We start from the raw sequence: 14,743 nt of genomic DNA on the forward strand, positions 1-14,743 counted from the left end.
GGTGAAGGCTTTGGCCTGGCCTGGGGCAGCTCAGATGTTCCTGCAGCCTGTGGCTGTACCCCCCCCGGGGCTGTAACCCCCCCGGTACCCGCTGGGGCAGCAGCTCCAGCAGCGTTAGCGCCACTCCCGAGAGCGCGGTTGCCAAGGGTTGGGTACCTCCAAGGAATAGATGCTGCTCTGCCCCAGACTTGGCATGAAACACTCAACCGCAAAGCTCCAGGGTGACACTCTCCTGTTCCCGCAAGAATGATGCAGAGCACCGGTTCTTTTACATGCTTGTTTGTAACATGCCGTGTGCAAAACCCCACTTCGCTAAGGACCGATTTTCTTTGTCCAGTTGCTCCGTGAATTTTGACGCGATGTAAACGCAGGAAGCAGGGCAAGAGCCCGGCTCACTGCTCGAAGCCAGAAGGGGTCACTGTAAACTCCTGCATCGTGCAGTTAAGGTCCTGCAGCTCATTAAATACTCGATGTGCACTCTGCTTCCTGCATTTGGTGGTTTTTTTCATGCATTTTCAGAGATGGGTGTTTGTTGCGGTTTTCATCCTGTTTCATCAGATTTGTGCAGTCCCACCCCAAGGCAGAACAAGCGGGTGGCCTCCCCGCAAGCCAAGATGGGACTGCGGCATTGGACTTGCGGCGTTGGACTTGCAGTGCACGCAGAAAGCGGAAGACCTGGCCCTTCCTTCGCAGCAGGAGCTTATCTACCGAGTCAGTGCAAGCCCTGGGTTTTTCCTCAGTGCAGAGCTGGCAGCTCCTGACTATGCAGCCCCCAATATTTTTTGTTCTAAGAGATGCTTTTCACAGGTTCTGGTCTTACTAGCAACCCCCGAGCATCAGCAAAACTAATGCCTCAGCTCCTGACAGCACTGGACCTTAATTCCTCATATTAACGCTGCCGTGCTTCCATCACAAGTTTCACTGGCTGCCAGGCCAAGAGGAAGAGACAGAAGGGGCTGATTTCTGTCCTTCAGTTTATAGATATCTCTTTAAGGCCAGAGCTCTGATTTTCACAAGTGCTTAGGTTTTAGATGCAATTGCAATAAAAAAAAAATATTAATGTAGCTTTAACTGAGACCGTCTGAATTGTTTGGTGGTTTTTTCCCCTGTAATTTCTGTGTTAGTGACAACTGTCACTTGCAATGCTGCCTTCCAAAGGAGTGCTAAAACGCGACAACCGGACCAGTCCGCTATTCAAAGCCTGTAGGAATCAAAAGTTTTGGTGCCTACAAAAACCAGGTCAGTTTAAAATCCAAGAGGTGAAGAACAGCATCGTTCCCATCTCCCTCACTGCAGACTCCTCTGCTCGTGTACTTCAGGCGTGCGAGCTGTTGCTGCTGACAGAGTGGTCACGCGATCAGTCCCCGACACTCACAAGGGACACGGGACTCCCCTCGCTGACACACACCAGTGCCCCCACCCCACCCAGTGGTGGTAGAAATGAATTCTTACCTCCTCCAGAGCTTGTGGAATGAGATTCCCTGCATCCTCCCGAAGACACGAGCATTCAGAGCTCGGGTAAATCCATGTCATGTTTTTGGGTCCACACAAATCAGAAGGGTCTTGTAAAAGGACTATTTCCAAAGCCAAAAATGTAACTTTGTTTTGAAAGTTTATTGGATCATCTTGACACAAAATCATTACAGCAGCTTGTGGTATGTTGTTTTCTTTTTTTTTTTTTTAAGGGAATGTTGATAGCAAATAAATTTGTGAATGTAACACATCATACAGTTTCAAAAGTCTAGAATCACTGCACAGGATTCTGTAAGAGAAGACTCTACATGCTAAAGTGACAGTTTTCATCCATGAATTAAAAAAAAAACACTAATTGAGGAACATTATCCTTTAAGACAATTTTAATATGTTCAGTTTCTAATACACAAACTGGCTAACCAAGGGAGGTTGACCAATACCAAAAACTACCGCTTCACCAGCAGTGAAGCCTGCTGCAAACAAACTCCTGCAGCGCACAAGTGCGGTCAGAATACAAAGCCGGTCCTAGCAATAAAACCACAGCAGAGCCTTCGCAAAAATACCCTGAATATGGGAAGAGTGTAAAGAGCAGAAGACCTGCTTAAAGTACAGGACATTCACCCCAAGGGCAAGATCAAGGCTTTGTCCTGTTCCCTGCGTAGGGTTTTAGTTCAACTCTACTGGGCACTGCCGGCACCCTTGGAACGTGGTGGTGCTGGAGAAGTGTAGAGCAGCCCAGCTCCTTCCTGGGGACCCTTTTGGTAACAGCAACCCACGGCTCCTGCCCGTGCCTCAAAGCAAAACCGTTCAAGCGTGTTCTCAGTTTGCTGGGTATGGAACAGCAAATAAAAGAAATGGGAATAAAAAAAAAACCAAAAGCAAGAGATTTTTGGAGAAGGACATCAATGAAGCATCTCTGAAGTGACGTCCCTTCCCAGTAAGATTTCAATAGTGCAGAATGGGCTTCACTTGGCAGACCCTTCCTTTCTTCCCTCTAAAGTAACCTGCCACAGAGCCAAGCCTGCAGCTCCTCAGCATCCCCTCCCTCCTGCGCCCGGGCACGGAGAGTTCTGCTGCAGGGACCCAGCTACACTTGTGCTGCTAAATCCGCATCCACTGCTGCGAGGGCAGGGCAACGGGACGCTACGGGGACAACTGAGACAGCACGACATCTCTGATTTCACAGCACAGAGGGAGGGAACAGGGCTATATGCAAACTGCTTAGAGTACAAGGGATTACACGGGTGGGCGTTTCTCTAACCTGGTACTGGTCAACCTCAGCTGGTGAGCAAAATGATAAAAAAGCAGGAACAGACCCCTTTGGATTTCCAGTTTCTTGCTACACCCTAACTTTTCAGGAATGTGAAATTGAAGTGGACTCAGAAAACTCATCAGCAGAGACTGCTCGAAGGGGAGAGGCATGGCAGGCTCCGTTTGCGGGGGTGGTCAACAGGAGCAGAGAACCAAACGGTAACACTTTTGGCCTGTTTCACGCATTCACTCTCTACTCTTTCAGCCGTGACTAAAAGAAGGTTAAGGCTCAAGGCAACTACTATAAACAGAAACTCAGACATCCCCGTTCTCACAGGGCCCATTTGCATTAGCTCAAGGAGATGGAGGATGTTTATATGCTGATCACAATAGATCTTGAGATAATAATAATAATAATAAATCATACTTAGAAAAAAAAAAAAAAAGAGGCCTTCAGGTCCAGCACCAGCCTCTGCTAGAAATATACATCAACCACAGTAGCCCTGAAGACATATTCCATGGCTAAGGATCAAGTCAACCTTCCCTGGCAATAAGAACAAGCAACAGACTCCGTGCTACTGTTGATAAAATTCTGCTTAGTCCACCGTCCCGCACAGATGGCAAGGTTTATGGGGTCATCGTGAGCTGCTGAATAAATAGCGCCCCTCCCTCCCTCCAGTCACGTCACCAGGATCTTTGGGCTAGAAAGGGTTAACACCACAGTTTGTAAAAAGTCTTGAAATAAAAAGGTAACATACAGCCTTAAAATGTTTAAACTGCAAACAATGGTGGAGTTAACTGAAAAGCACGTGCCCCAGGATAGTACATGCGTACGAGGGAGAAACTTAACACTTGGGTCTGCTTGTCTTTACACATTAGGTGTGTTTCTTGTAACTGGAATATTTCATAAGGAATATTCAGCACTTGGACAATGTCTCTTTCATCTCATCCAACAAGTTGCTAAGCAGGGTGGAATCATTACATTTTCCATCTATGGATACAGAGTTCTCTCCCTTAGAAAGAAAAAGAAAAAAAGAAATCCATTAGCTCCTCTTCTAAGCAGGGACAATTTTATTCCCAGCCAAACTCCAGGACGGGAAGCAGCCAGTGGAGCCTGCAGAGGAATGAAGCAGGCTTAGCCGAGAGGTCATTTTGGGGAAGCCATCAGTGCTGCTACAACCCACCGGGCAACAGAAAGCCCAGGGGAGGTACAAGCATGGCAGCAGCACAGCAAGGACTGCTAGATGGGCCACCAGATGAATTAAATTGTCCATGGTGTCCCTGGATGATTTAGAGGGGAATATTTCCCTTGTTCTGTTAAGATAGGAAAGGCTGGAGATTTAGCTTCTCTCAGGTCTTGTTTCAGAGTGGTACAATGCTCTCACCTTTTTTACCAGTAGGCAGACGTGATGGCCTTGGATAGAACGACTGTACATTGATGCACACGAATCAACGCGTTCCACAACTATAAAGAAAGCATGAGTTTTCATTTAGTGGGACAACTTTTAATAGAAGGTTTGCTTCCTGTGAAGAGGAACTACTGCTTTGCCTGGCCTCAAGGAACAGAAGCTTCTACTGAGTGAGGGGAGGAGGAAGTCAGGGTTAAGATGATGTGCACGCCTGGCTCTTATCTGGGATATTTCACAACAGTGAGGTTAGTCATTAGTCTTTTAAGTAAGCTGCAAATATTTTGTGGCAAAAAGGCTGATCAGAAAGTAGATCTCTTCCCCAGAAATACTTTCATTGAGGCAACATCTAATGCATACGCCAGAGCATGATGAAACAGCCATTTGTTTTGCTTCATCCAGTACTTGTGTTTTAATTAATAAGTCCAAACTTTAATAGCTCGCGCTCTCCCTTTCTGAAATAAAGCACTGAGGAAAGAGGTTGGCTGAAGCACTAAAGACCAAACGCACCCTCCTGAGAACAGTTACAGCCCTAACTATAAGCGAGCTGCTCCCGTGATACCTGCCGCGTGCCTCGCCGGACAGGAGGAAAGCCACAGGGACAAAAGGAGAGTTCATTTTGAAGAACACTGCGTGCTTTGAGGATACGAATGTATTACAAAATCAGGAAAAAAATCCTCTCCCAAATTTATTTAATCTAGACATCACCTGCTTCTGTCATCGTTGAGGCTGTGGAGCGTGGCACTCACCAAGCATAGTGGAAATTTTAGAATATGGAATTTTGCAGAAGGTTCTGCATCAAGGAAGACTCACCTGAAAAATGATGATGAAAACAGATCTTTGCCAGTAGATGTTGGAAAGAAATGCTAATTCCATCTACTTTAATAGAACTCATGTGCAGATCTCCAGACTCTAGGAGCTTGGCAAAAGCATCACTGCAAAACAGGAAGGAAAGTAAACACTTGTGCTAGAAATTCAAGTATAATCTGCCACATTAGCCCCATGCAGACCTTGAGATATCTCAGAATGCAGAAGTCTAAGTACTACCAAGCTCTAGGAAAACGGGTGTACAGCCAGTATGGGAACCATACTCCAGACTCCACTGCCGTACCCTGACCTCAACCAGAGTTACTTCCGCACGACCTCTGCCAGCCTACAGGGCATACAGCTCCTTCTTCAGAACCACTTGAAATAAGTCACTGGACATATTTTAACAGTCAAACATTACACAAGATAACTGAAGTGTAATCAAAGCAATCGCAAGCAGCCAAAGTCAAATGCATGCTGTGTTATCTTGCAGAGATGGCCTGCAGCCAAAGCTCAGCTTCACATGGGCAGCAAAAGCACCAATGTTGTGCTCCCTAAATGGCACTTACCTATAGCAAGGCGTCGTGATCAAGTATGAAGCGCAACTGAAGTGCAATTTGAAATCTAGTTTTTCATGGGTTGAACCTTCATCATTCTGCAACAGGTCAAAGGAAAGGAGATGAAAGGGAGCCCCAAGGCAGCAAGAGGCGGCACCACCCCCATCTACCAAACAGGCACCGAGGAAGACTTTAGGGCTCAATCCCCTTTGATATATTCCTGGCTGGGCCTGAAGGATCAGTCTGAGAACAACCATCACGCTAAAGCATCAGGCCACTCAGAGAAAAGATTTGGGCAGCTAGGTTGATACGTACACCTGGAGCAGGTAAGGGACACAAATGGAGGGGTCTGGCTGTGTTTTTGATGGCACTCTGCTGAAATATATTGAGCAGACTGAATTTAAACTGATATTTGGAGATGTGGTTTTACAGTTCACTATTTCCCAAGCAAAATAATAAATTAGTATCTCCCAGATTCTTAGGCATTGAAAATAAGACTTGGATACTATTTTTAAGAAACCCTTAAAATAGAGATAATGGCTGGCTCAGAAGCAGCCACAACTGTCTCCATTCGCTTCCTTCAAGCTGTTCACACGGCTCCTTCATTAATAATTATACTGAAGTAAGATTAGAAACCTACATAGTCTTAAACAGCTCAATACTTATTAAACAATGCCTTCACTCATGTTCTGGGTTTCCATCCCTATTAACCGTATCTAACTGCTACTACAATTTTTCCAGCCTTGTACCAGGCAGCAGTGTCCAACTGATCTTCGGGCAACTGAGATCAGAAGAAACAACTCTGGGTTGCACCTCTCGCTAGCTGCTTGACCCCCTCTCCCTGGCAGATGCACCGCCGCAGTGACTTTCTAGCTGACAACGTGGCATATGTTTCAGGCTGCATTGCTCACACACTGCCAGGAATGACAATTTAGGACATGCTTACGCAGTATTCGGGACACTCTTTGCACAAGATGTCATGTAAAAATACTTCTCACATCACAGAATGGGCTGGTGCAGCAGAGATGAAATGATGCCTAAAAAAAGCTCTAAAGCAGTGCTTTCCACCCAAGTCAAGCTCCCTTATGCAGCTCCAAAGGAAGCAGAAGCACGGAGTTTAAAGCTGCACTTACTTTGACTATAAAGGACAGTGTTCCTTTTAACTTCTGAGCCATAACAATACTCTGAAGTGTAAACACAAACTGGGCTTCATTAGAGATTCCTAGCATGAAGAGAGGAGAGGGAGAAGTCAGGTCAGAAAACAGTTTTCATATCTAAGTAATGGCTAGAATAAACTGATTAGTAGCAGCTAAGCTTTAGGTACTATTTTTGAACCAAGTTTGAAGTTTTACATGTAGTTGGAAGAGTTATGTGTGCAATTCCTGTTGTGAATTAAGTGTTACAGCACTTAGCTCTTGGGTCTCTGAAAAGCAGCAGTGAGAGCTGGCATCTGGTAGAGGTTATTGAGCGAGTGCCTGGGCAAAGTAAGGCACAGCAGCAATGTATTTAAACTGTTTGTATAACTGGAAAATATACATCTTTCCAAGCGGTTTTCAGAACTAATTCACATTCTAATGTTTCTATATTTTTCTTTTAATATACAAGTCTGTGTCAAAACCTGCCTTATATAGAATAAAAAAAAAAAAAAACACCCCACTGCTTTTCATGGGGGAATCAAACTGCACCCTGAAGCCACTAAAATCCTAGAAGACTTCTGCGAGCTGTTTCAGTATTCAAATTAACTCTTTGGTGAAGGAAGTGAAATTCAAAGAAGCTCAGCGATTCGACCATACAATTGTACTATGTATGAAGCCATTATTACTCATCTCTGTGTCTAATATTTCTTAAGGGCTCAGCTTCCCATCCAAATAAGCACATGTTTTTCACAAACTTTCACTGCACATGGCCTCTGTCATTAAAACAGTGGGACAATAGCTCGAGAATAAATCCAGAGTGCATTCTAACGGTTCAAGAGCCTATAGCTTTGTTTCATTTTAAATCTCATAGCAAACTCCTCATGAATTTGGGATTCCTGGAGCTGGCAATGCTGGCATGTTCAAAGGTGTGCCAGCCTGCAACCACCTGAAAAAGGAACTCAGACACTTGGACTCCCAGCCCTACGTTATAGGCTTTGCTCTTGCTGTACAGCACCAACTGTGTTTATAGCCATACTGTAAGAAAGCTTATATCCTCTCCAGTGAATTGTGTGAAAGCCCAGTGAACACCCAGGTAGAGGGACACATCTTTCTGGAAAACAGCAAGTAGCAAGAAGTACAAACAATTCTTTCCACAGGAGGGCAGTGCAGGACTAGACATACTCCAAGAACCCTGTGCAAAGCTGCGCATACCAGGCGGTAGCTGGAAGGGCACAGGTATCCCATCATGTACTGATGATCCTTCTGGTCGGAGCATTTTAGTGTTGAGAGAGTCCAGGACATTTAGTTCCATGCTCTTAAGGAAGCTAGTGCTTTTGTTTTCAAAGATAACAGAGACAGTAACTTGACTATCATTCTGGAGGTTTCCTTGAATATCGTAGGTCTGCAAATGAAGGAAAAAAAATATTCAGAAACTTCCAACAGCAGAACACCAGAACAGAACACAGCACAAGAATAAAGCAAGCTTCAGAAAGAAGGTAATTCGGGACAGCTATAGGATAATGAAAAGCACACTGGTGATCAGCTCCACAGTACTACTAAGTAGCAGGAAAATATCAACTTAAAAACTTGTCAAGTGAGACATCCAAAGGAATTGAGATGGAGCTTTGTTATGTTTCTACCTCCTGGGATTTCAATAGTTCTTCAGTTAAATACTGTCTACATAAAGTCACTATACAATCCCCAGGGTATCCCTTCCTTCTCAGATGACACAAAAAGAGAAGACATGTGGATCTGAATGCCAAAACACTCACCATTTTAATGTATGGATTTTCAGCAAGAAGGCGGTAACTGGACATAGGCTGAAAACCAAGAGAGAAATCACAGTTGCAATACAACTAATTTCTCTGAAAAGAGCTGTCATTCTCCTCCCTCCCAAAACAGTTTAGCTCCTGCCTTTTCCCCAAGGCAAGCATTGCCAGCGCACAGCTACTCACTGGTAGTGGTTCATCATCTAGTGTTCCATTCTGCACCGACTCTGTTGTCTCCTCCTCGCTGTGATGACTCTTCTTTTTGGATTTCTTTTTATCCTTTGACTTCTCTTCTTTCTCTTTCTTGTGCTTTTTCTTCTTGTGCTTGGAGGATTTCTACCAAGAACAAGAAACTACAATAAACCCTTAAAGAAACCCTGCATTTCCAGCCATTACATCATGGCCCCTCTACCAATCTTTCAGCTATAGACTCCACTCTACACAGCCTTCTGGATGACTGAACGTGGTTTTCTACTGCTGCAGAAATCTGAAACAGAGCCCCCACTCCTTAAACCCCACCAGCCATCCCATGTTGAGTCCCAGTAAACCCTTGCTGCTCCCTGCTCACATGACAACATCTTAACCCAAAGCAGCCTGGGATCAGCAGGTGGCCAAATCTCTCCAACTGTTTGCAAGCTCAGCTTTAAAACTGCTGCCTGATCCTTGGCTCAAGGAAGAACCAAACCTCTTACTAGGAAGTGTTTAGAGCTCCTCAAGGGCGTAACATCCCACTGCTGTCTATTTGGTCACTACGCTGCATAGGATGCTGTTAGTAATTCCCATGTGCTTCCTTTTAAGGAATATGAGACACTAGGAGAATATGGCTAAGGGTGTCAGCAGTTTAAACCACTTACCTTTCCTTCATCATCATCCTCCTCATCTCGCTCTTCCCTTTCTTCCTTTTTTACCGCTTGAGGTTCAGCCACAACAGCAGCACCCACTTCAGGTTCACTCTGAGCAGATGAGTAGAAGGATTATCACACTAATGGAACACAGTTGAAACAACTGAATCCCACACCAAAAGAAATCTTAACAGTGACACTCCTCCCTGCTCAAAAATTACATTAGACTAACATGGTATCAAGTCTTTCATTTTATGCCTCTGAAACCCAGCAAATATGATCACCTGAGGACAAGATACAAAAGATTTCCTCCAAGGAATCCATCCCCTTATATTCCCTGTCTCTTCTTCTAAAATCTCCCATCAAAATTCACGAGACTTTCTTTCAGACTGTCTCTCTCATGTCTATTAATATTGCTCATGTCTAGCTCACACTAGGAAATAAAATCATACAATAATATAATATAATATAATATTAAACCCCACCAATAATATTAAAATCCACCAAGCCTGTAGCTGCACCTGTATTTCTATCCATTGATCTGCACAGCAAAATGAGCTTGAAACCTCCCATTACAGTGTCTGTAGACTGGGGAGATAAAGTGTTATTGCTTCACAGCCGTAAGTTGAGGAGACAAAGCCTATCCCTCCCTTCTCTCCTGCAGCACAACAAAGCACTTGTATCATAGCTAAGATGCAATCATAAGAAAAAGTTTCCTGTGATGTGGTAAGATGTCTACCTGTGGCTGGGTAGTGGAAGCAGGCGGTGGAGCAGTGGAGAGCCAGAAATCCAAGTCTTCCCCCTGAATTTCGAGAGAAAGCAAAACCATTATGGTTGTTTTGATACCATTCTTTAAAACAAAAAAATAAAAAAATCATCAATTAAATTAAAACCTTAAGTTTTCATGGAAATGCATTGTTCCAGAATGCTCGTACACCGATGCTACAGTACATTTAGGAGTAATTAATTCAAGCAGCACAACTTCGGCCTTTGAGCACGCTTCCAAACCTGGACAGAGCTGACAGCAACTGCAAATTACCCTACGTATCACAATATCTACAGGCATTCAAAGCATGTTGGCTGCATCTTAGCTGAAAAGCGCATCTCTACAGAGTGATTAACAAGAAGGATATGACAACTAATGTCAGGTTTTATAACTGAAAGATTCTGAAGTATATGGGGGACAGGATATAGAATAAAAGTCAGTTCTAGATATTTTGCTAAAGAGTTCCCCATTATAAGAACAGACAAAATATCAGTAAAATCAGCTTCCAAATTAGATCTGGAAGATCTGCTGCGTAGGATGCATCAAGGTGAATTCTGCTAACTGATAAGGCTAAGTAAATATTTTTATTAACAGAAATCTTTAAATACCTGCTCTTACGGTTGTAAAAAATTAAGGAAATAAAGGCTGAAAACATTCAACTGTTTGAATTGTCAAATGTGACTGTTCCTAAGCAACAAACAAAACAGCAATAGATATGGCCCATAACAGCAGTTTCTACAATAATGCAAGCCTTGCAGAATTACCTTTTTTTCTTCTTCCTCCTCTACCACCTTCTTCTCTTTCTCTTTCTTCTTTCCTTTGTCTCTCTCTTTTTCTTTGTGTTTCTTTTCCTTCTTTTTGGGTTTCTTGCTCTTCTTTTCTACTAGCGGAGCTTCTGAGTCTGGTGACTTCAGGGTCTCAACATTTCTGTGTCTCTGCACTGGCAGCTTCTCACTGTCTGCTAAGGGTCTTAAAAATGAAGAGACCATTACTCTTCTGCAAACAGTTTCCTGTAGCTCAGATTACCTGCTGGATGCCCAAGACAAGGTATGCCTTGTTTTTAAAGAAATTTCAAAAATCTTAAATCAGCACATAGTTTTTGTACCTGAAGTTTATTTATGTAACTGCAGACACTGCCCTCACAGATTAGAGGTTAACAGAAACATTTTGAAGGTGACGGAGCCAAACCCTGATCAAAACTTAGACCAAACAGAGTCAAACCTGATCACTCCTAAAGTGATAACTACAGACTTGCAGGCTGACTAACACCTATAGAAGAATACATACGTATAGCGTCATGCTGCAGTTCTGTGAAACCACTCTCAAAGGAAAGGCAAAGATGTGAAACAGCAGGAAGTATTCACAACAGCATGGAAATTCAAGCAGTGGAACGATAGCATTGCTCCAACAGCCCTTGAAGAGCATGTTTTTTCTTGTTATCAAATGAATAGATGACTCCAATTGGAAATTATTTTAAGCAATAAATTGTTTCATTTTGGAAGTTTATGCTATGAATCTGTACTCTTTAAAAAGTTGTGTTTAATTTCAGATATCTGTTTACAGAAAGCATGACTAGTAGTTCAGATTTACACGGTATCCCAAATCCATTACTTGGGAAAAAGACACTACAGAAATTTTCTCCATTCTTGTCAAACACTGTCCAGAAATCAGTGGGAAGTTCACCGACTGCCACCTCTTCTATTTCTACAGCTTTCACTTAACACTAATTTTCATGTTTGAGCAGCAAACACCTGTTCAGGAAGATTTCTAACGGTCTCACCTGCTTTCATTTCTTTCCTTATATTGCACAAAGAACCAGACCCAATTCATTTTTACTTTGAAACACACACTGTAAGGGCAAGATGGCCCCCTCATCTGCTTGAACAGTAAACAGATCTCACCTTTAAGCTATTTCACATATACCTGGTACAGGAACAGGGATCGGTGCTGAAAGTCAACGATGAACCAGACTCACACTAATTCGAGGGTCAATTATTTCAATAGGTTCAGCACCCTTCGAGTATTTACGCTGTCCACTGAAATTAACTAACCTGACAAAGAAGTCAACCACTTCGCAATATATTCTTACCTGGAAGGCTTCCCTGAAACCAGACTGCGTGTGAGCGTGACACAGACATAGCAGTGCAAGCACAGAAAGAAAGAGAGAGGACAGAGACATGAGAAAACGTGACAGGAGAGCACACTGACTCGTATGAGACGGAAAGAGAATGGATGGAAACAATATAAAAGTCCAAAGATGCCTCCTGGAGCGCAGCATTCAGAAATTGCTCTGCGCAGTATCTTCTGCGTGTTGAGACTTGTCACGCAAATATGAGGTCTATAGTCAGAAATTAATTTCCTTTTCTACGTTTGTTCCCTGCAGACTCAGGGGAATGGGACCAGCTCATGAAAAAAATGAAGTTTTTCAGAAACTGCTCTTTCACTTTTTAAAAATGCTACATCACTTTTTTGAAAGGTACCGAGGGGCCAAATCCCTACAGATTTGAGAAGTGCAGAGAATGGCACAGACTTTAAAGTTAAGTATCAGAGAGAGAGAGATACTACACATGCACACATGTGCCTGTAGTCTTCAAAACTTTACAGGAGGCATCCACGGACCATAAATCAGCAATTCTTTTTAGCGTCGCAATTTTGTAAAACAGCAACTAAAGAAATTCTCCACATGCAATACTTAACAGTCCACTGCTAATTATCATGTGGCACGCAGGGATTCAGGCTACAGCCTGGGTGCCAGAACTGTAAACAACTGCAGTAGCTGAACGGGGACCCGACTCTGGTCACAGTTATGAGATGCAGTTCACTCAATCGTATTAGAACAACATTTTTCACCAGTGGCACCATGTCTGAATGTCCACAGGGCAATGAGGATGCTATGAACTGGCTCTTACTGGTCAAATTATCACAAGACAGAGCATACAGACCAGCCAGGTGTACAGGGGTTCTGAGATGAACACAGATGAATGCAGGTCACGCTCGGTGCCAAGGCGGGTTAGATCAGACATATACTGGTATGCCCAAAAGCTCACACTAACTCTCTCACATCTATCCCAGCTACACCGCCTGTGCTTTCAGGCTTCGCTCAGTCACACAAAATTATTCCCCTGCCCCTCCCAAACCCCCCGCTCAGCAGCTTCACTTTTATCTATGCTGCAGTGGGAACCCAAGCCTGGATGATCATCTAAGGTTACATGCAAGACATGGTGAAAGACACAGTCTTTTCACCTACTGGAGTGTAGATAGTGCCTTTGCCTGTTTAGCCCCAGGCTTGTCTTCATGCATTCTGGTTAGCAATTAAGTAAATTCACCTACAAAACTGTCACTTACTTATCCAGATCTATATCAAGTGCCTTATACGGATCATTTGGATCTTTGTCATCTTCATCACTGGGCAAAGCGTTCTGCAGGAGAGATAAAAGAGACCATCCACTGAAGAAGTGAACCACAGGCAATTTTGAAACTAAAGCTCTACATCCCCCAAACCAGTCGTTTTCTGTTTTTTAAGATTGTTAACCCTGGAACAGGCCAGCTCGCAGTCAGGCACAGTAAGTACGAACAATGCACTGTAATGCAGCATCGAGTTACAAGATTAATATAGAACAGAAAACCATTCTTCATAAACTGCAGGATTTGAATTGCTGCTGTTCGGTTTTGATTAAAGGAAATTTTAGGAACAAATACAGATGACATCATTAGCATGTGCAATTAATTACAATCAGCTGCAAACCTGCTGACTAGACAGCAAGTTAATGTCAAAGTGAAGCAGCAGAGCATAATAAATGAAGCTACTATTTGGACAGCGCTACTTTTATAGCAAAGATGCATATTGTTTGTTTTGTTGGGTTGGTTTTTTTTTTTTAATAGCTTCAGTGGCAATTTTTGTCTTTTTGTGTACAAAAAGACAATCACTTCTCCTCCTGCAAAGAACAGCCTAGGACCATCTCAATCAGTCACTTCTTAAACAGCTTTGCAAGAAATCAGCGCTCTTGAACTGCAATGATACAGACTGGTTGGCAATTCTTGGGGAAAAATCTCTCTAGAAGAGCATGCAGATAAACCCCACAACTCAGACCACCAACCGAAGCAACTGACCTCCGGCATCTCTTCTGTTATGATATCGACATGGTGAGCTGGAGCAATATCCTCCTCACTCTCTGTGTGCAGAGAGTTATGGCGATGGTGTTTACCTCTCTTCTCCTTTTTCTGTTTTTTCTTTTTCTTGTCTTTCTCCAGTTTCTGTTTATGTCTTCGCTCTTCTTCCAATTTCACATACTGGTCAGACATGGGCATTCCTGTGGAGAAGGCCAAACTGCTTTCAGACTACAGTCCACATGGACATTCATCACTGGAACAGTGATGAAGATTCCTTCCTTAAGAAGGAATTATTGCTTTTGCTTAACTGAATTTTTGTAATTAATTGTAAAGATTAGCTGCACTTACCTGGAACTTTTAAGGGGACAGAAAGGTCGATTTGGACCACAGGTATATGTTCCACACCTGGAGTGTCCTGGTATCGCTGGGAAAATGAAAAGTTGTTACATTCTGAACATTGCCAGATACAAATCTACCTGAATAGACACATTTCAAAACATCAAGCAGTTTAATCCTTTAAGTGAACATTTTAAAGGATAGGAATGGAATAGCTCAGTACTAAATCCTGTGTGGTAGCAGGCTGTATTTTAAAGCCAGCTGATAACTATTATGAAGGCTTTTTTTCT

The 14,743-nt window shown here is 43.2% G+C and overlaps 1 protein-coding gene across 2 annotated transcripts in view; it reads right to left on the reverse strand.

Moving 5' to 3' along the window:
- Nucleotides 1–1,595: 1,595 nt before the first annotated feature.
- Nucleotides 1,596–14,743, reverse strand: part of AP3D1 (adaptor related protein complex 3 subunit delta 1) — a 44,374-nt gene continuing 31,226 nt past the window's right edge. For both annotated transcript variants that reach the window (XM_054805304.1, XM_054805305.1), the window contains 14 exons: nt 14,466–14,541; nt 14,118–14,317; nt 13,353–13,426; nt 10,772–10,976; nt 9,981–10,043; nt 9,254–9,352; nt 8,586–8,735; nt 8,403–8,450; nt 7,843–8,032; nt 6,628–6,716; nt 5,507–5,592; nt 4,944–5,065; nt 4,110–4,189; nt 1,596–3,737 (listed from right to left, as the gene is read on the reverse strand). In XM_054805304.1, the coding sequence (XP_054661279.1) occupies nt 3,642–3,737; nt 4,110–4,189; nt 4,944–5,065; nt 5,507–5,592; nt 6,628–6,716; nt 7,843–8,032; nt 8,403–8,450; nt 8,586–8,735; nt 9,254–9,352; nt 9,981–10,043; nt 10,772–10,976; nt 13,353–13,426; nt 14,118–14,317; nt 14,466–14,541 (1,578 nt within the window). In that variant the 3' untranslated portion in view covers nt 1,596–3,641. The remainder of the gene's footprint in view (nt 3,738–4,109; nt 4,190–4,943; nt 5,066–5,506; nt 5,593–6,627; nt 6,717–7,842; nt 8,033–8,402; nt 8,451–8,585; nt 8,736–9,253; nt 9,353–9,980; nt 10,044–10,771; nt 10,977–13,352; nt 13,427–14,117; nt 14,318–14,465; nt 14,542–14,743) is intronic.

Source organism: Grus americana, chromosome 28 (assembly GCF_028858705.1).
Source record: "Grus americana isolate bGruAme1 chromosome 28, bGruAme1.mat, whole genome shotgun sequence".
NCBI classification, from domain to species: domain Eukaryota; kingdom Metazoa; phylum Chordata; class Aves; order Gruiformes; family Gruidae; genus Grus; species Grus americana.